Source organism: Arvicanthis niloticus, chromosome 5, assembly GCF_011762505.2.
Source record: "Arvicanthis niloticus isolate mArvNil1 chromosome 5, mArvNil1.pat.X, whole genome shotgun sequence".
NCBI lineage: Eukaryota > Metazoa > Chordata > Mammalia > Rodentia > Muridae > Arvicanthis > Arvicanthis niloticus.
The window spans coordinates 43,334,810-43,355,727 of NC_047662.1; the positions used below are offsets into that span (position 1 = coordinate 43,334,810).

At 51.0% G+C, this 20,918-nt stretch overlaps 1 protein-coding gene across 1 annotated transcript; it reads right to left on the minus strand.

Annotated features, from left to right (window-relative positions):
* Positions 1 to 710: 710 nt before the first annotated feature.
* Positions 711 to 15,626, minus strand: Cdcp2 (CUB domain containing protein 2). Its single transcript, XM_034501719.2, has 6 exons — positions 15,097 to 15,626; positions 10,035 to 10,382; positions 6,706 to 7,041; positions 5,038 to 5,391; positions 2,449 to 2,627; positions 711 to 1,133 (listed from the first exon to the last, which is right to left on the minus strand). The coding sequence occupies exons 1-6, from the start codon at positions 15,173 to 15,175 to the stop codon at positions 807 to 809; spliced, it is 1,623 nt and encodes a 540-aa protein (XP_034357610.1). The 5' UTR covers positions 15,176 to 15,626; the 3' UTR covers positions 711 to 806.
* Between the last annotated feature and the right edge of the window lie 5,292 nt (positions 15,627 to 20,918).

The following is a 20,918-nucleotide window of genomic DNA, read 5'->3' on the forward strand; positions in this document are numbered from 1 at the left end:
GAGACTGGAGCAGCTCTAAGGAGTAGAAAAAAGTTCAGAGGGTTCCAAAGAGAACTCATCTCCTGAGTGAGGAAGAACTGGTGGCATAAACATCAGAGCAAGCATGGAAACACATGGGACTTCACTCAATATTTTCGCCAAAGATCTAAGGCATTCAAGCACAAGTCCCAGCATAAAAGGAACAGCTCCAGTCCCTCCTCTGAGCATGCTGCCCAGCCTACCTGTGGCATCTATAGGAACTGGACACAGCAGGTCATTGATACCCCTCTGAGCAAGCACCCACTAGTATTCACAGAACCAGTCTTCAGTGGTGTGGCGGAGGCTCAAATAACAGCACTAGCCAGAGCTCAGGCTCTCCTACCCGGTTCCTGGAGGCAGGGGTGGAGTTCTTAGAAAGGATCTTCATCTGGGTCACTTAGGGAGGGAGGAGCCCCTGTTCAGATACTGGACTTCCTACTCGTGAAGGTCTGAGAAGCTAAGAGGTGCCCTTATTTGTGTCCTGAGTTGGTGAAGGACAGGACTCGTCTGTTGTGTTCACATTGCCGCCTGTGACCCCAGCCATCTAAGCTCACCTGAAACACATGAGAGCTTTCCTGTAGCAGACTGTTCTTAAAATTAACAGCAATTGCCATTGTCTTCAGAGCCTCTTCCCACACACACTTTTCTCTGAGCCTTGTGAGGAGCAGGGCAGAGCAATGATCCTTAGGAAATGGGCTCAGAGAGGAACATGATGTGCCCATGGTGACAAACAAGTCCAGGAGCCCCACCCTGCCCTGCTATGGGCCCCCAAGCTGCTCTTCACCCGCTCACAGCAGCATCAGGACCACAATGGCAATGATCATAAGGACTCCGGCTAGAATGCAGAGGCCCAGGAAGACGATGTCACTGGTGTCCTGGGTCACCACGGTCCCTGGGCCCTCCAGGACCTCTGCCTCATCTCCAGGTGGTGCCTCCTGAAGGTGCTCGGCAGTGGCAGCGTAGGGCCCAAGCAGATCAGAACCGGAAAGCAGGTGGACAGAGGCCTCCTTGCGCCTCGGCTCACAGCGCACCTCATACTCGTGGGTGTCATCACGCCCAGCAGCAGAGAAGTCGATGTACAACACGCTGACAATCACAGAGGTGTTATTTCTTCTCTGTGGGGTCACAGAGACATGCTCAGTCCCAAGGAGGCTCAGGCTGTCCCAGTGCCTCTAAATAGACATTGGCCTGATTCCATAGCTTAACCACAGACTCCTTTACACCCTGAGCCTCAGAATCTTCATCTATCAAAGGGGCCAGCAAGTTGGCTCCGTGGGTAAAGGAACTTGCCACTAAAGCTGACAACCTGAATTTGGTCACTGGAACTCAAACAGTGGGAGGAAAATAACTCCCATAAGTTGTTCTCTGATCAACACCACACACACATACACACACACAAATGTAAATTAAAATAATTATAAGAGGGGGGAATGTGAGAGTGGACTGTGTTGAAGGCATCAGAATTGATGGGCCAGTGTTTGCTCTGGCTTCAGGAGTTAGGCTGAATGGAAGACAGAAACAGTAAGAACACCTAGGCTGGGAGACATAGCTCGGGGTCAGAGCACTTGACTAGCGTGTGAGGCTCCAGGTTCACTCCTCAGTACCAGCAAAAACACAAAGCAGCAACCATGGAGTTGGGATTACATTGGCAATACTTAATTAAGTCACATGTGGTGGTGCATGCCTTTAATGCCAGCACTTATAGAAAGAAGAGAACTCAGAGTTAAGGTCATTTTTAATTACATAGTAAGTCTGAAGCCAGTCTAGACTACCTGATACCCTGTCTCAAAAACAAACACTATCAAACTGGGGCCATTTAGGCTCCAGTTAAGTATATCAATTCCTATACTTCTCACAATATAGCCTTCTTGTTGTCATTAACGTTCCCATTTTACAGACAAGGAAACTGGGGCGCCTGGAGGTTAAATCCTTTGTCTGAGGCCATGTCCATAGATATGGATTCTACAATCCATAGAGGCCTTACTCTTGCCCTGGCCTGCCCAACTCTTACCTATGCTATCACCCATGACATACCACTCAAACCAAAGAGTAGCTGGCCTCCAGAGTCCAAGGATAGTTGGAAAATCTTATTTGTAAGCTCTGCAGCCTTTGGAGGGAGGTGGACCCTTACTTGAAAGGCTCATTTGTTTGTGGAGCACAGAGATGTATTGGGGTCACCAGGTTGGGGAGGATGGGCAAGAAGAGAGCAGGGGGATTGCTGTGCATATTAACGGTATTGAGGTTCCATTCCCCTGGGGTTCTCAAAGACAGGAGCAGGGAGGAAATTTAGGGTTGGTCACCACGAGGGTGTCAGTAAGCCTGCATCCACACCTGTGTGCACCATCAGAGCCAGGAGGGAAACTGAGGATAGCAGGTGCCCTTCAGCAAGGCTCAGAGCCCATCTTTTATACCACCCCTCCCCACCTCTACCTGAGACTCGGTACCGCAGGTGTCAAAGCGGGCCTGGATCCGGAAGTTACTACCAACTTCCTGGGCTGCACAGCTCCGGCTACCCAGGTAGACTTTGGTCCGCTCCAGTGGGGCCAGGGCCTGGGCAGAGATCAGGATCTGGAAGTCCGTGCGAGAACAGCTCACATTCATGGGCACCACTGGAACAGGAGGGGGAGTCTGAGACCTTAGGGCTTCAGTCAGACCCATCATCCCTAAACCTCCCAGAAGGACAGTAGACATGGAACAGAACCCCAGACTAGAGAAGGTGCTTATGACATAGTGTAGGACTTAGCTGGGCTATATTGCGTGCATTGCTCCCCTGAGCCCCTGGGTCTGTGAGCTCTTAGGGCATGCAGCGTGCCAGTGTTTCTGTCTCCTCTGAGGCCAGCATAGAGTTCGGCAGGCGGAGGAAATGCTGAATGAATGAATGAATGAATGAGCATAGGAGTGAGTGGAAACTAATTCTTCACCACAATAAAAGTGAGTGTCATCACTTAGCCACATGGCCAGCTGTGTACCCCGTCATTCAGTAATACAGCTACTGATGGCTCCTCTGCACAGGATAGACAGACAGACACACAGACAGACAGACAGACAGACAGACAGACAGACAGACAGAGACATGAAGAAGCCTGCCACACCACAGCTTGTGCAGGCTAATAACTGTGGAGATGCACAGGAGTGCTATGAAGAACAATCAAGATAAGATAGAAAAAAGGGGGTGTGTCTCTGAAGAAGCAGGGTGGCGGAGGGAGACCCTGTTGTCCCTCCCTGTGATGGCCTTGGATGGTGGGCACACCAAAAGCCACTTCAGTTTTGAAAGCAAATCTCTGAGAGGTGAAGCTGCCTGTTATGGCTGAGTTTGGATTTCAGACTTGAGGGAGGTGGGTGGGTCGGGTTCCCTAGTTACCAGTCTGCTCATTACAATGGGTCAGCTCCCAGCATGCTCTGTGCTGTGCAAGAGTGTGACTCTGAGTGTCTGGGGCTGCAGGAGCAAGGGAGCATGTAAGGCAGAGGCAGGTGGGGGTTGGTAGCTAGCTGGAAGCAAAAGGAAGCCTGGCAGGCAGAGGCCTGGATCCCTCAGCTCTCTCTGGGAAATGTCTCAGACATATTTCAACCTCGGGTGTCTGGGCAGGCAGGATTTATGGGTCCGCGGTCTCCCACGATGATCTCGGTGGCGCTGAACTGTGTGTCACCCCTGATTGATGCCGAGGCTGCCCTCCCTGTGGAGAGGCTGCCTACAGCCTGGGCCCCATCTGGTGCTGGTCCAGAGTGAGTGCCCTGTCTGACCCTAGGCTCCCACAGGGGCCTGTGTAGGGAGCACAGAAGGTCCTGGAACAGGAGCCGGAATGACAACCACCCCCACCCCTCATCTCCAGAGATGCTTCGACAAGAGGCTGTCTAAATCACTTAGCACCGCTCAGGCTAGGCCAGAGACTCAGGATCTCCGAGGCAAGCTGGACCCTGAAGACCCTTCAATCCAAGTTCCTGCTGTACAGGCGGGAAAACCAGAATCTGGAGAGCCGAAGGGATGCTCCAGGTCACTGGGCAGAACCATGATGGCATCTGGTCTTCCCATATTCTCCGTGTCCATGAAGAATCAAAGGAAGCTGTACCAAGAGTCCCAACTTTTCTTTGCACAGAGCCAGGATCACCAGGGTCTGTATGTGCCACCAGCTTGCAGACACTGTTTTCTGCTCCAATGCCAGGGTTCCCTAACTCCTCTGTTGTCAGGAATGAGGAAAAAGGATCCCTCCACTGCTGAACAGGCCCAAGTGTATGAGGGAAAGATGTCCTCAGAGCCAGATATACCCTGTAGCCCTTACTCCTCACCTGACTTGGGGACTCGCTAGCCTTGTACCACTGAGTCCATGTTACAGAAGTTAGAAAAGCTATAATACCAGCTTCCCAGCCACCTCTGCAGAAAAAGCATGGCCACGTGACTGGTTTGAAAACGCAGTGACCCGGGACAAAGCATTGAGAACGCTTTGAAGGGCTTGGGCTTTCTGGATAACAGGATCCTTGTGGTTGTCACCTTTTCTCCTTTCCCAGCCTCAGCTTTGGACAGGATGCCTGTGTTTTGCAGCACTTCTGTTGCAAACACAAGGATCTCATTGGTGCCCTTAGGATATTCTGAGTCCCTGGCCCCACACAGGGGTTGCCTGGCTAGCACACTGCTGGGCGAGGACATGTAGCCTTTGTCCAGCCAGAACTCCTGAATGATGCAGACAAGGGTGGTGGCATCTTGGTGTTTTCAGCTACTTACCGTTGATGACTTAACAGATTTTGTGCATCAATCCTGGAAATGGATCAAATATCCAAGAGGCAGAGAGCCCATGGGAAAAGGAGCCAGGTGGGGGAGAATTAGGAATCATGGAGTCGGAAGCTTTGAAAAGAGAGTCCTGTGACAGTGGAAATAAATGAGGGCCTCACTGGAGTGGCCTCAAAGGTTCTCAGGATAGATGACTGAGTAGGGCCTCAGGGAGACCGGGGAGGGGTTGTGCCACAAGTGGACACAGGAAGGAGGCTGCAGAGTACCCCAGGACCCACATCCTCAACCCAGCTGACCTCCAATGTAGGCCACGGAGAAGCCCCTGCCAGAGGTGCTGCGGTCAGTGTGCAGCAGAAGCAGGAGCTGGTTGTGACTGGAGGTGACAGGTGGCGGCAGGTGATGCCCACACCACTTCCCCAGCAGCTGGGCCTCCTCACTGGCCCCATCAAAGGCTGCCAGATGGTCGAAGTCACAGGTTCTGGTTAGGCTGTTGGGCTCCTCCAAGCCCAGGTCCAGGATGAAGACCTTGACCCGGTAGCCAGGGGGCAGACGAATGGTCCAGTGGCAACGGATATTGTTGGGGTAGGCGCCAGGGTACTGTGGGCTGGAGAAGTTTCCACGCACCGCCGTGAACACCTCCTGGCATTCTCCTGGGGAGAAGGAAGTCATGCTCACACCCAAATAAATAATAAATAAAGTCAGGATCTCTGGCCTGAGGAGCCACTGGGAGGTGATAGAACCTTTAGGGGCCTACTGGGAGGTTCACTGGGGGAATGCCCTCAAAGTGGACCCTAGGGCTCCAGTCCCTCTTTGTGTCTCTGCTTCCTGCCTGTCATGAGGGAGCAGCTTTTGTTCTAGTCTTTGCTCCATGATGTTCTTCTGCTTTATCACAGGCCCAAAGTCCATAGCTGACAGTCCCTGGGCCTCTGCAACTGTGAGCCAAGGCTGACCCCTCCTCTGTGTCTCACATACCCTTGTCTATCTCAGTATAGAAAGCCAACATTCACCCACGTGCCAGCCTTGCTCTCAGCTGCCAGCCCTCTGCCCTCTGTGCCTCTGCACGTATCTTTCATGCCCCTGGGCTGACTTCTTCAAGGCTCTGCCCCAATTCCTCCTCCAGGAAGTCCCCCGTGATTCTACCTGTTAGCACTCAAGGAAGTGGTTCTTCACTGCACCACCCATCTTTCTCAGCGGACTTTGAATTCTCTGAGGCTCACGCATTAGGCTCACGCATTCTTCTATGCATATCACACCAGCATGTAGTGCATTCCAGGCACAAGAAAAGGAGCTAGCTCACCACCAGGCAGGGAGTTGGACAAAGGTGGTACAAGGTAGACATAAGAGTGTGAAGGAATTCTCTAAGGCAGTGGTCCTCAACCCTCCTATGATGTGACCCTTTAATACAGCTTCTCAAGTTGTAGTGACCCCGGCCATAAAATAACTATTATTATTATTTTGGTTTTTCAAGGCAGTGTTTCTCTGTGTAGCCCTGGCTGTCCTGGAACTCACTGTGGACCAGGCAGGACTTGAACTTAGAGGTCCTCCTGCCTCTGCCTCCCAAGTGCTAGGATTAAAGGCATGTGTCATCACTGCACAGCTCCATAAAATTATTCCCGTTGCTACTTCATAACTGTAATTTTGATACAGTTATGAATCACAATGTAAATATCTGATATACAGGCTATCTGATATATGACCCCCGTGAAAGAGTTGTTTGACCCCCAAGGGGATCACAGCCCACAGGTTGAGAACCACTGCTCTAAGGCGTTTAGAAGGGACTGATCCCATCTGAGCAAGAACATGAGCAGCACAGGCCTTGGCGTTGGCCCAGAAGGGTGTGCTAAACCATTAGACACAGTGCAGAAAATTCAAGCCCCGAGGACACAAGCAAGCACTAACTGAATCCCCAAGCGAAGTGGTAGGCAGTAGTACACAGACGTTACCATAGCCCCGGCCCCTCCTACCTGAGAAGTAGTGGGCCTTGAAGCCCCGGCCTCCAATGTTGAAGTCAGACTTGAAAACCACCTGCAACTCATGGCCCAGAGACACAAGGGTGGGGGGTCTGGTGCGGCCACAGTAGTGGTGCCCGTGGGCAGGGCCAGGTGCTCCAAGCACAGCCACATAGTCATACATGCATTCTTCACTGCCCTCGACCTGGAAGTCCACGAACACCAGCTTGACAGCAGCAGGTCCTGAGGCACGGATCAGCCAATGGCACTCCACATTGTTGGGATAGTTATTGGGGTACTCGGGGCTGCTGAGGACCCCTGACAGGCCGGTCACCACACCACCACACACATCTGCAAGGGAGACCATTTAAACTGACCTCCTTCCCAGGGAACCAGACACCCAAAACAATGTTCCACAAATACACAAGTGTGGCAGGCACAGATCTGTACCCTGACCCACATGGCACCCACCTTTTACAGTGAGAGGTCAAGTAACTTATCTATTTAGGCCTGAGTTCACTTGGGTAGGCCTGGGGATAAAGACCCTCGTTCCAGGGGTTTATTTGGAGGCCCAGAATCCCCAGGTGGGATTAAGAAGGTGAGATAATATGGGGAAGTGTGTTAAAGGGGGCTGCTGAACCCCACTAGGGAATGTCCAAGGGGGAGCAAAGCATACACCTGAGTTAATGTCGCTTCAGGAGTGGAGGGGGATGGGGCATTATACACTATGTGGTGGTTTGAAGGAGAATGCTCCCATAGGCTCATATACTTGAATACTTTGTCTCCAGTCGGTGGTATTATTTGGGAAGGGTTAGGAGGTGTGGCCTTGTTGGAGGAGGTATGTCACGTGGGGCAGGCTTTGCGGTTTCAAAAGCCCATGTCATTCCCAGTTAGCTAGCTCTCCTCCTCAAGCTTGTGGACCCAGAGGTAAGCTCTCAGCTACTGCTCCAGCGCCGTGCCTGCCTGCCTGCTGCCATGCTCCCCATCGTGATCATCATGCACTGTAACCCTCTGCCCTCTGAGTCTAAATCAAGCATTTTCTTTTACAAGTTGTCTCAGTCATGAGGGTCTGTCACAGCAATAGAAAAGACACTGCTTAAGCCCTCAAACAGAGACATGGAGATTGGCAGGCAACACTGAGGTGACAAGAGCCAAGAAGCATGAACAGGTCACCCAGCTAGCAGACAGAACTGGAGCCCAGGAGATGAGCTGCCATTATGTGGCCAGAGCATGGCACCTGGCAGCTGAAGCCCTGGCTTCCTGTCCCAGGACTGCCTGCTCAGCTGTGTTATTGTAGGCAATAGTATTTCCTCTCTGGGCATCAGATTTACTGTGAAATGAGAGGGTAGGTGGGAATAGTCTGATATTCTATCAGTTAATATCTACAACCTGAGCAGATAGACACTCTGGAGTTCATTCTTTTGTTTGTTTGTTTGTTTTGTTTTGTTGTTTTTTTTGTTTTTCAAGACAGGTTTCTCTGTATAGCTCTGGCTGTCCTGAAACTTACTCTGTAGACCAGGCTGGCCTCGAACTCAGAAATCTGCCTTCCTCTGCCTCCCAATCTGCTAGGATTAAAGATGTGCACCACCACTGCCCAGCTTGGAGTTCATTCTTATGCTGCATTTCCAACATGTGTGTGTTTTACATATATGTGTGGATTACATATGTTTACATGTATTTACATATATGTGTGGATTACATGTTTACATGTATTTACATATATGTGTGGATGTTCATGCCCATGCAGGCACATGTGTGTTTGGAGGTCAGAGAAAGGCTATCCTGCTCTCTCAGTCTTTGCTTTGTCTCTCAGAGACAGTGTCGCTCTCTGAATCTGAAGCTTGTTAATTTCCAGCTAGGTTTGATGGCCAACAAGCCAGGGTCACAGGTATGCATGGCCATTCCTGTATCCCATGTGGATGCTGGGATCAGAAAGTCACTTACCCACTGAGCAGTCTCCCAGCCCAACTATCTTTTAGCATAATAAAAGACAGAAGCCAAAGTTATACCTCTTCTACAGAAAAGTTTAACCCAGTGGAGCCCCCATCAGCATCCGCAGGTTTTAGGGACCCACTTTTCACAAGTGAATGTTGGAAATGTGAGCCTGGGACCAGGGCAGGAGCTCAGCTGCTAAGTGTTTGCTGACCAAGCATAAGGACCCAAATTTCACTCCCAGCACCCCCCAAAAGTCAGGCATGGTGGCTCCAGCTTGTAATCTTAGAGGTAGGGTGGTAAAGGCAGGTTGATCCCTGGAGCTCACTGGCCAGCAGCCATTCCAGCCTAATTGGAGAACCCAGGTCTCTGTAAGGTGGATGGCTCCTGAGGGACAACACCTGAGATTGACTTTTGGCTCACATGCACACGCACATGCAAGCACACGCATGTGCATGCACACAAACACAAACCTGTGCATACGTGCACAAATGTGAACTTGTGAAATGAATTCATATGATTAAAATACTGCCTTTATCTTTTTAGATCTCAAAGATTAACAAGACAGCTCCGTCTGCTACCAGCTGTTCCTGTTTGTAAAAATACTAGAAAGCATTCCATGTGATGTCAGGACTTTGATACCTTAATGTCCTACAGCCCCCAGGCCTAAGGTTCCCACCCTTTGGTCAGAGTAGCCTCTTGTTCTTGCATTTTAACACACCACAGTTCTGTGTTTCTAAACTCAACAGGGGCTGCTGTCTTGCCCAAGTCCCAGGGTTGCTGGGGTGGACTTGTGGACAGGGGCATTTGTGGCTGTCCTGAGTGGGCTGACACAGAGGCATCTGATCTTGTCCTGGGAAGAAAGGAGGAGTTTTGGGTCCATGCACAGGAGCTCAAAGACAGGTGGGAGGAGGCAAGAAGGCTGAGGAGCAGGTCCAGGGCTCCACCTCATGAGGCTCCACAGAAGGTGACAGGCCTTCTTGGAGGAGTCAGGGATTCAGGAGCACTAGTAAGTGATGCTTTGGGGGAAAGGCCCCAAGAGCAGAGGAACCACAGGCAGGGGAAAGAGGCAGAAGCCACAGGATTTCAACAGCAGGAACAACAGCTGGGATCCTGCTGTGGCCTGATGCCATACTAAGCTGTGGGCCTCCTCTCAGGGAGCAGCAACCTGCCTAGGGGACCCAGTAGTCATGGAGGAAGCAGGAAAGTATAAAGGTAGCAGGGAGTGGCTTCCAGGGAGGTCACGAGTGTAAAGAAGGCCACCTTTGCCCACGTAGGCTGTGCTAAATCGAGGTCATCCTGATTGCAGAGTGGCCTACACTAAGACATGCTCATTCACCTCCCCTGTGCCCTGCCTCCCGCCAGCCCCCTGCAGCTGTGGCCAGCCTCTCTGCTGAGTGCCCCCCCCTGACCTTTCTGGTAGCCTGCAGAAAAGCCTCGGCTGGCCACATGCTTGTCTGAGTGAAAGACGACAGACATGACGTGCCAGGAGGAGGTGAAGGGTGGCGGGGGCACCTGGCCACAGAACCTGCCCAGCAGATTGCCCTTGTCTCCAGAGGCCCCGTTGTAGATCTCCAGGAAGTCAAAGCCACAGGTGTCATGGTACTCCAGGTCAAAGGCGTGGAAGGTGAGTAGCACGGAGGAGCCCTCGGCCACCACGATCAGCCAGCTGCACTCTGTGTTGTAGGGATACAGACTTGGGAAGTTTGGGCTGGAGAAGTTTCCAGATGGCGCTGAGAGCACACCCCCGCACTTGACACCTGAAGCAGGAGAAAAGGATGGGTGAGAGTCAGCTCCGGGGTTTGGATACATGAGGTGAGTCTGGGTCCTTGAGCATAGAAAGAAAGAACAGGGTCCCAAATCACTCTGGGTACATGCCTGTGCTCACTCAAGCACGCACAGATCTTTCAGATACCGGGGAAGCGTTCTTCTAGTCATGCAACAAACGCTGAACACTGGGCAGCGCTCAGCGCGGGGAGGTCAGCAGGAATAGTGATCCTTGCTCTCAGAGCATGTTCTGGTGGGGAGATGATAGATGCAAGCAGAATGTGAAGCAGACAGGAGAGAGAGAAGCTCTGTGGAGAACAGTGAGTGGTGGGCACACCTTTATTCCAACATTAGGAAGGCAGAGGCAAGGAGATCTCTGCAAAGTTCAAGAACAACCAGGTCTACATAGGAAGTTCCAGGCCAGTCACATGGAAAGACCCTGTCTCAAAAATAAGTAAAGAAACAATAAGTAAATAAATAGAAAACGATAATTTAAAAGGACACCATGAAAGGCGATTAGGAAGGCAGATTTGACAACTTTTAGTAGAATGCTAGATTAAACAGCACCATTAATGTTCTATCGCCAAGGAGAAGGTTGTCAAGAGGGGAAGCCTAGGTGAGCGGTCACACAGGCACTGTCTGTGAAGCTCACTCGGTGACGCTGAGCTTTTGAAAACCAGATAATTTTTTTTGTTGTTGTTTTGGTTTTTAAGACAAGGTGTCCCGGAGTAGCCTCAGAACCGCCTCAAATGTGTAATTCTATTGCCCCAGGCTATTGAACGCTGGGTTACAGGTGTTACAGGTGTGTGCCAGAACACTTGGGTCAAGTGTTTGAAAAGCACAGTTAAAAAGATACAAGTCTGGTATAGCAGCACACACACACAAGGGCAGCACTCTGGAGCCTGAGGCAAGAGGACTGTACGTTTTAGGCAAGCCTGAGCTACATAGAAAGACGATAATTCAACAACAACAGCAACAACAACCACAGCAGTCACAGGGTGGACAGAGGCAGGAGGGAATCAAGGGCGAGTGAGTGAGTGTGTGATCAGGATACACTGCATGTGTGTATGAAATGCTAAAGAACTAATTTAGCAAATATAAAATAAGCCAGGGAAAACTTTATACACTAGAGTGCTATACAATTTGAAATGTATATACTACATCCCTTACAGAGTAAATTTTTTTTTTTTTTGAGGTAAAGTCCTAGTTAATAGAGCCCAGGCTAGCCTTGAACTGCAGATCCTCTTGCCTCAGCCTTCAGGGTGCTAGGATGAAAAGTGTGTGTGTGTATTCATGTATGTGTGTGCATGTGTATGTGTATGTATGTATGTATGTATGTATGTATGTATGTATGTGTGGGTGCATGTGTGCATGCATGCGCGTGTATTTGTGCAAGAATTCCTGGACTCAAGTGATCCTTCTGCCTCAGCTTCCCCAGTGACTAGGACTATAGAGATGCACCACTGTTCCCTACATTAAAAAAGAAACAAACAAATTTTATTAGTTTGTTTTGAGCCAGAGTTTTCCTATGTAGCTCTGGCTGGCTTAGAACACATTATGTAGACCAGTCTGACCTCAAAATTACTTGGATCCTCCTGAGTTGGTTTCTGAGTGCTAGGATTGCAAGCTTGTGTCACTATACCCAGCTAGAGAAGCATCTGTGTGTGCACATGTGTGCTCGTGGTGGCCTGAACATACCTTCAGATGTTGTTCCTCAGAACCTATCCATCTTGTGTTTTAAGACAAGTTCTCTTATTGGCCTGGAGCTCACCAAGTAGGCGCTGCTGTCTGGCCAGTGCCCCAGGGACCTGCTTGTTCCCCCTTTCTAGCCCTGGGGTTCCAAACATGGCATTATTCCATAGCTTCTGGATTGTGAACTCACATTTTCTTGCTTGCATGGCAAACACTTTACCAAATAAGCTACTGCCCCAGCTTATAAGAGAACATGCTTTAAAGAAATTTTTAAAAATTTAATTTTGAGTCTGGAGAGATGGCTCCATGGTTAGCCTCTTGCACAGGACCTCTGTTCAATTCCCAGCACCTACATGGCAGAACAACTCTCTGTAACTCCAGTTCCAGGGGATCTGATGCCTTCTTCTGGCCTCCACAGGTACCAGGCATACAAAGGGTTCACAGACATACAAGCGGACAAAATACACACACAAAACAAAAATAAGTAAATCATTAAAATATAGATTTTATTTATTGCTTTGTGTGTGCATCACAGAGGTGGGAGAAATGTCCCTGCATGCATGCAGAGACTCAGGACAACCTTCTGTGCATTCTAGGGATCAACCTCTGGCCATCAGACTCTTGAGGCAAATGCTTTTACTTGTTCGGCTATCTCACTGGCCCCACAAAGGAATATCCTCCTCTTCCTCCTCCTCTTCCTTTTTCTCTTCCTCCTTCTCTTCTTCCTCCTCCTCCTCTTTCTTCTTCAAGATTATTTTTGTTTAAAATTACATGTGTTCATGTGTATTGGTATGAGAGTATGTGCATGTGTGTGTGTGTGTGGGTGGGTGGGTGGGTGCCCGTGGAGGCCAGGGTGTTGGATCCCCTGGAACCAGAGAGCTGTGAGCTTCCTGATAACATGGATACAGGGAACAGAACCAGGCTCCCCTGGAAAAGCAGACAGTGCTGAGTCTTCTTGGCAGCTTCAGAAACATTCTTTTTTCTCTTTTTAAATTTGTTTTTTTTTTTTTTTTTTTTTTTTTGAGTTTTTTGTGTATTTTTTTTTCCAGACAGAGTTTCTCTGTATAGTCCTGACTGTCCTAGAACTCACTCTGTAGACCAGGCTGGCCTCAAACTCAAAGATCTGCCTGCCTCTGCCTCCCAAGTACTGGGATTAAAGGTGTGAGCCACCACAGCCTGGCTTAGGAACAAGAGTGTTCCTTACACTGTGAGGTACCATTTGGCCAAGCCAAGGATAAAGAAACTTCTGTGAGATACAGTTCCAGTGCCTCAACAATAAAGGGTGAGAGGGCACAGCTGAATAACATCCCTTCGAGAGGGACACAGCACAACCGCAGGTCTGTGCTGACTTGGACTGAGCCTCCCTCCCAGGCAAGCTTACAGGAGTGGGGCTGAGGAGAGTCAGGCAAGCCAGGTAAAGCCACACCTGTGGTATGCTAGGATTAGGGGGACAGCAGTATTAGGGGAGCGCCAAGATCCACAGAGGAGCTGATATGTACTGAGTGGGAAGGAAGATTGCATTTACTGCTGAAGATTGGGGGGGGGGGGGGTGCATAACTCACCCTCTGCGGACCTCAGCCACACACCTGGTGCTAGCCTCCTTCTTGCCAGGCAGACAGAGGTAGTATAAGGGCCGTGCAGGGCCAGGTCACATGATTTCCTACCTGTCTGAGCAGGCTGGTGCCAGGAATGGTGTCTAGTTCATAGCCTCGTGGCAAGAAGATGGAGAGGGGACCTTTCTTCCAGTGTCTGCACTTGTCCTTCCCCAGTTCTGACTACAGTAGTGTCAGAGTGGAACTCCTGTGGCCTAAGTGGCCCTGGGCACCAGCACAAGTGGAAATCTTGTTTATAAAGATCCAGCCAGGCACACTAACCCTCAGGGTCATGCCAAAGCCACCCGCACCTTGGAGGTGAGTAAATAAAAACAATTCCCTCCTACTACCCAGGCATAGGCTGAGACCCCGACGTGCCCAAACAGTTCTGCCAGCAGTAGAGTGACTGGCAAGCTACCAATTCCTTCTTGGCCCCCTAGCTGAGTTTGAGGAAGATGAGCTGTAGGGAACAGCTTGTTGAGCCCCTCCCTCCAGTTCCCCACAATGTCACATGTTGTGGAACAGTGAAATGATTTTACAGAAAGCACATGCAGGGTCAGAGTGACACAAAGGTTCTAGGATCACAGTCTGGGGTGGAAGAACTCTGGGAGCCTGGGGAAGGAGCATCTGAGCCCAACAGAGGATGGGAAGGCCTTCAAGGAGGAAGTGAAGTGACTTAAACTTTAAGGGTGAGCAGAGAAAAGGGGACTGGCTAGACGGCTCAGTGGATAAAGGCTCTCACTACTGAGCCTGACCACGTGACCTTAACCCCCAAACACACATGGTAGAAGGAGAGACCCAGCTCCCACAGCGTGCCCTCTGACCTCCATGGGTGTGATGCAGCAAGGCTACGTGCACACACCCCTGCACACACAATAAATGTAATTGGAAAAGTATTTTAAAGAGAAACCGAATCCTTCTAAGAAACTCCAGGAAGAACTTTTTCCCAGTCAGAAGGACAGCAGTCTTAGAAAGAGAGCCTCGTGGTTCCCAGCAAGGACACAGACACATTGGAGCCAGTGCGCCAGGGGACCAAATGGCACTGCGAGGAAGCTGGCACCACTGGCTGCAGAGGGAGGCCCAGCGGGCTCCCAGAACAGAGGGTCCTTCCCACGGTGGGCGGGCCTTCCACACCTCTGAGCCACTCATGTGCTGTGTGGCCTCAGTACCTAAGCCCTCTGAATTTCTTCATCTGGAGAAGCGGGCCAGCCCTCACCTGGGACTTTGTTCTGCAGACTGAATGCTCTTATGTGTGTGAAGTCCACAGCAGGCTTCATGAATGCTGTCATTCACGTCTCAGGAGCAAGCCGCTCAACTCAGCCAGGGCCCCAAGGCTCCTACTTTCTGGCTCAGGCTTCCTGATCCCCTGCTTCCTCCTCAGCCTCCTTCCATCTGCCCTGTTGTCAGTTGCCGGATCACCTACCTTCCATGGCTTGGGTCCCAGGACTGGAGTCCAGCAGTACCACTGCCAGGAGTAGGCAGGCCCCCAGCTCAGCTAACATCTCCTCACCAGAGGTTTCCCTCACACCAAAGCCGAGTTCAGGGGTCCAGATCCAAGGGTCTGAGCGTGGAAAGAGAGGTGAGGCTGGAAGGGCCTCCAAGTAAATGGTGGTGTGAATAATTTATTGGGCCCTTGAATTAGTAAGCCGAGCCTAGGTGCTTCCTCCACTCCTCACTGAGGTGACGGATCTGGTGTCACCTGGTTGACACGTCCTGAGAACTGCAATGGCCACCCTGTATCAGGAAGGGGAGCAGGTTGGACCTGGAAGAAGACAGTGGAGAAAGGGCCTAAATTCCAGGGTCAGATCTATCCCAGTTCAGCCTCCCGATGACTAGGGGATCCTGAACACACCACTTCACTCCTGTGCCTCTTGGCCTTCTGATCCAACTGGTACAGCCCTGCAACCCTGCCTCTGGGGCTACTGGGGAAAAGAAATGAGATCACACGTGCTAATGTTTGCAGTGAGCACTCAGAATATTCTGAAGCAACCAGCAGGTGTGTTCTACTCTCTTTCTCCATCCTCCACTTGAGAGGGAGTCAAAAGAGCCTACCGTTCTTGGGACATGTAGGACAAGCTTCCTTCCAATGTGAGAATTCAGCTCAGAGGGACGGAGACGGAGCTGTGGACAGCTGATGACAGGAGTCGTCTTCAAGGAAGAATGCATCAGAAGCTGCAGCACCGGCACTTTGGATCTCTGCTGTGAATCTTCTAATGTGGTAGACGTGGGCTGCAACCCGCTGTGTGGCCAGAACAGTAACCATGCCTTCACTGGTCCACGAGGCTCATTTACACCACGCTGCATCCAGGCTCTGTGCAGAAGAGTCCTGAAGAGAGCCGTGTCCATCAGGGAATGGGATCTGTTTTTCTCTCCAGGAACCTTTCCCTTTGAGTCAGCCGATCCCAGGGAGGGTGGAGAGGAAGGGAAGGATGAGGGAGGGAGGGAGGGAGGGAGGGAGAGAGAGAGAGAGAGAGAGAGAGAGAGAGAGAGAGAGAGAGAGAGAACGAGAATGCATGTGCGGAGGCCAGAGGCCTTTGAGTGCTGTTCCCCAGAAACCATCCACCTTGATTTTTGAAACAGAGTCTCTTATTGAATCTAGAATTCACCAATGAGCCCCAGGGCTCTGACTGCCTTTACCTCTCCAGTGCTGAAATAACAAATGCTTGAGGTTTTTTGGGGGGAGGGGATGCTAAGGATCAAAGTCCTCCATGTGAATGTGGAAATCACTTTACATCCCTCCCCAGTCCCCCCACCACGGATTTCTAATTGCTGTGTTTTGTGCAGAGCCTGTACTAGGCCTGGGGATACCGACGAGAAATGGGACAGATGCTCCCTTCCCAGGAAGGGCAGAGCCTGGGCTGTGGTTTCTGATTGATTGAAGTCAGTCCTGGCTGCCCTACTGTCAGGCTGAGGGGTCTGTGAAAGTGAGACATTCTCTCTGAGGCCCAGCTTCCTCCACAGAAGAGGTAGCTGCAGCCTGCTATTCTCCAGTAGGATTAAATGAGACCAGGAACGGATGTCTTACCAGCCTGGCTCACTACACCACAACAAGTATGCGTTTTATCTACCCAAGAGGAGCCCAGCTGTCCATCTGCCAGAGCACATGTCGCCTCTGGCCCGTCCTTTTGTCAGGCAGTCCCAGGGGAGCCCTAGGCTGCCGGCAGAGGAGGCCACCTGGAAGGTGTTCAGAAAAGGGTATCGGGAATGGTCAGACCAGAGAGACTGCCTTGTCCATGGAGCTGGATGGAAAAGAAAAGGAAGTTCTGGGCAGATTGAGAAGTAAAGGTTTTTATCAAGCACTTACTGTATGGATGAGGGGAGCTGGGAGGTGGTGGTGTGTGCCTTTAGTCCCGGCACACATGAGACAGAGGCAGACCTCTGAGTTCTACAGAGCGAGTTCCAGGACAGCCAGAGGTACACAGAGAAACTCTGTCAATAACAACAACAACAGTTGATGAATGAAAGCAGGGCAGGGTGATGGATGGGCATTGTGCTAGGGTGCTGTTTACTTGTGTGTAGCCTCTCAGGCAGCACAACACACAGTAGGTTTCCCAGTTGACAGGGGAGTAAGCTGAAGCTCCCTGCTTGTGTCAAGGTCCTGGGGTGAGTTCTACCACAAGAAGACCCTAGACTGAGCAGTCTGCTTGGGAAGCAGTCCCAGGATTGCAGAGCGGGATGGGAGACAGGATGAGGAAGAGACTCCATGGCCTCTGCTTCAGCTCCTGCCTCCAGCTTCCTGCCTTGAGCTCTCTTGCCATGGCCCCATCGATGGACTGATGGACTGTAAGCTGTGAGCTGAAACCAACCCTTTCCTCCCCAAACTGCTTTTGGTCCTGGTGTTTATCATAGCCTAAAACATTCACCTTCACCTGTGCCTCATCTCACACATCCCAGATGATCAACAGACATGTCTGGCCTGAACTGTTCAGAGGCCCACAGCCAGCGAGTGTCCTTCCCCCTCTGGACCCATGTGTGCCTGGGCCAAAGGCTGTGCTGTTAACCCTGCTCTCCTACTCAGCTGTGATAAAATACCACAGGCTGGTCAGCTCATAAACAGCACATGCTTACTCCTCAGTGTTCTTCAAGGATAGGAGTCCAAAACTAAGGTGTCTGGTAAAGCCTGAAACTGGCTGAGTCCTCCCGTGGTGAGAGACGTGAGGAACTCTCGGAGTGTGTGTGTGTGTGTGGGGGGGTCCGAGGGTGGTCTCTTTTATAAGAGTACTGATCTCCAAAAGATTAACCACTCCCCAAAGCCTAGCATCTATCTCTACTGCAATTGCGCACTAGGAATTTAGCATACAAACACTGGACACACACACACACACACACACACACACACACACACACACACACACGTTCTTTCCCACAACTAGAATCACCCCCACCTCCCGAGGCAGGATGGTCCAGGGCAGTGGTTAAGACCCTGTGGGAGTTATTAGCTGTGCGACCTTGGCCCTTCCATACTTGTGAATTGAGAACTATGCACCATGAGGACAGGATGGGTGAAGCTTCAAAGCCTTCTCCGGTGTCTCTGGAGCACAGTCTCCCTGTATGTAGCCCATGCATGTAAACTCTGAGTGATGTACAGACCTCCGGCCTTCCTGTTTCCTTACAACACCTCTCTCCTTGGAGTCATCTCTGGGTGGGGCCTCTTGCTGCCTGGCTGCCCCTTGCCTCCAATCAGAATGTAGCTAGAGCTTCTCTACTGATCCCAGGAGAGGCAGTGGAGAAGGCACAAAGGCTGCCCCTTGCCTGGTCTTGAAGGTGTGCCCAAGCTGCCCACGAGACTGTCAAACCTGGGCGTAGGTGTCCATCAGTGCTCCTGTGTGCCAATGCAGGCTGACACTTGAGGACCTGCTTTCAAACTTCCAGAGCGATCTTGTGTAAGGTGGCCATGCCATCCTGACTAGCTCAGCAGCACCAGACCAAATACCCATCTCTGAGGGGATGAGCTCCACACAGTTGTGAGTATGCCATCTAGAGAAGGAATGAACACCCTGGGTCGTGTTCCTATTGCTGGGCATATGTCACGTTTCTTTTCCTGTTCAGGAGCTCACTTTGTTGTTTGTCAATGCCCCAGACACTAACGGTACCAATCTCTGTGTGGCCGGATGTACAGAGTGTGACTATGCCCTCCTGAGACTGCATATACCTAGGCATTCATATCTGCTTCTTTCCACACGTGTTCATCCCTGTGAACATACGTGGAGCACACCATGCTATCGCTGTGGAGACATCTGTTCCCTGCACATTGAAGGATTTATATCTAGCTCTGCATGTACCCAGATGTCAGTGTGTGTACTTTGCCCTCTGGTTATATGGATACATTACATGTCCATCAGTCTCTGCAAATGTTATGGTGCATGTGCATGGTGACCCTAGGGGACTGTGTGCTTTTCCATGTGCTGGGGTCCATATGCTTTTTCTGTACACATTCATCTTTTTCCATGGCATACAGCACCTGCTGGTGTGAAGCTCTGTATTTCTCCAGGTGTACATACCTGTAGCTCATACACATCCCTGTGAGAATAGGTGTGCACACTGTTCATTGCCAAGGCCGTATGCACCTCCGTGCATGTACTGGGATGCACAACTATAGCTAGGATATTCTCTAAACCAATTTTATCTTCATGTCTGTATCTGTCACTGATCGCTGAGTACAGGGAAAAGCATGGGTGCTGCGGGGCATCTGCATCCCTATCCCAGAAAGGCCTGGAGAAGGGAGAGGCTGTGGCAGAGAACAGAGACAGAGAGGCCTATCCACCCTGGAGACTCCTGTTGGGATCCCAGGAACCACATCACTCCCTTAACGAGGACCCCAGAGATCTCAGGACACTGGTCATGAGTGCAGAGGCCAAGAGGTGGGAACAGGAAGGGGTAGCAGCTCCTTACCCCAAATTTCTGTTGGAGCCTGACAGGAAGTCTTGGGGCCGGCACAGTGCTGTGTTCCCATGATAGAGGAGGGGAATACAGGAGAAAGAGCGAGCGAAGGGTTCAAGACAAAGCAGAGAGGGGGATGAGGGTGAGGGATGGGAGGGATAGGGGTGGAGGATGGGGAGGTGGGTCCTGTGGAGCAGGGGCTGGTAGTGACTAGGGTGGAGCCCCAGATGATGGACAGTGGTCTAAGGAGTTACTATATCCTCCCAGTCTTGGGAGCCACACCCCAAGCCCAGGCCCAGGAAGCTACCTCAGAGTTTCTGTTTTTATTTCACAATTGCTCCACCCTGTTCCCTTCCCACAGGCTGAGGTGTGAAAGCCACACACTGCAAATGACATCGCTGAAGTCCAGGCAGGACAAGGACAAAGACAAGGTTTCCCACGAGCCCTTGGACAAGAGTGTACATTTTGTGACCTCAGCTTGTAGCTCCTGGGTCCATGGGAAGGAAATGAAGAGGGGATTGGAATCACAGCCATTTACAGCCCCACCACAGCTTGGTGGCCACACTGTCTCTCTCTGACTCTCTCAGCCTTGTATCCGCGTGCCACAGATGAGAAAATTGAGTTCTAGCTTCCCAAAGACCTGTCCCCACCACAGCTGGGGCTAAGCAGGGTGGCTACCCACTGTCTTGGGAAAGGCAAGAGCTGGGGGGGGGGGGCTCAGAAAGAGCTGTTAACCCCCAACATCACTGGGGTCCTATATTACCCAAGGTTTGCTGGCAAGGCAGTGATTGGGCTTTGCCTCTGATGCACTGTGGAGCCTTGAGCAAGTCCCTCCCCTTCCAAGCCTCAGTTTTTACATGAATGAAATGGGATTCCTAATCATACTCCAGTGCCCTGGGCTACTGTGAGGACTAAATGCATGCTCCTGTGGGTGAAGTGACTCTGTAAAGAGCCACACATCAGCAGGCATCTGTGTGGTTACAGCATGGGAGTGATGAGCAGAGCCACTGTGTTCACAGCAGGGCACTGTATAGCCTGCTTCCTTTTCTCTCTCCCCAGCCCTCTGGTGACCGATAGGAGCCCCCATCACATTCCAAGCTAGAGATGTCCGGGATCACACCACGTGGGTAACAGATCAAGGACTTAGGCGGGGTTGGAGAGGAGATCTCCAAGTGGGTCAAAGGGAAGTTTGGCAGAAGGGTCCAGGGCCAGGAGGCAGGGGTGAGGAGAGACAAAGGAGGCCTCCAGCTGATTCAACTGGGAGAAGGGACTGAAACAGATCAATTTCAGTTGTGAGAGCTGATGTTCTGAGAAATAGAGTGGTTTGCCCAGGATCACACAGCTGCTCTATGGCAGAGATTTGAA

Coding starts and splice junctions, on each gene's coding strand:
- Cdcp2 (XM_034501719.2), bottom strand. CDS start 15,175: ATGTTAGCTGAGCTGGGGGCCTGCCTACTCCTGGCAGTGGTACTGCTG. Junction 10,383..15,096: donor TGGGACCCAAGCCATGGAAG/GTAGGTGATCCG, acceptor CTCCTGCTTCAG/GTGTCAAGTGCGGGGGTGTG. Junction 1,134..2,448: donor CCTGCGGTACCGAGTCTCAG/GTAGAGGTGGGG, acceptor GTGACCCCACAG/AGAAGAAATAACACCTCTGT.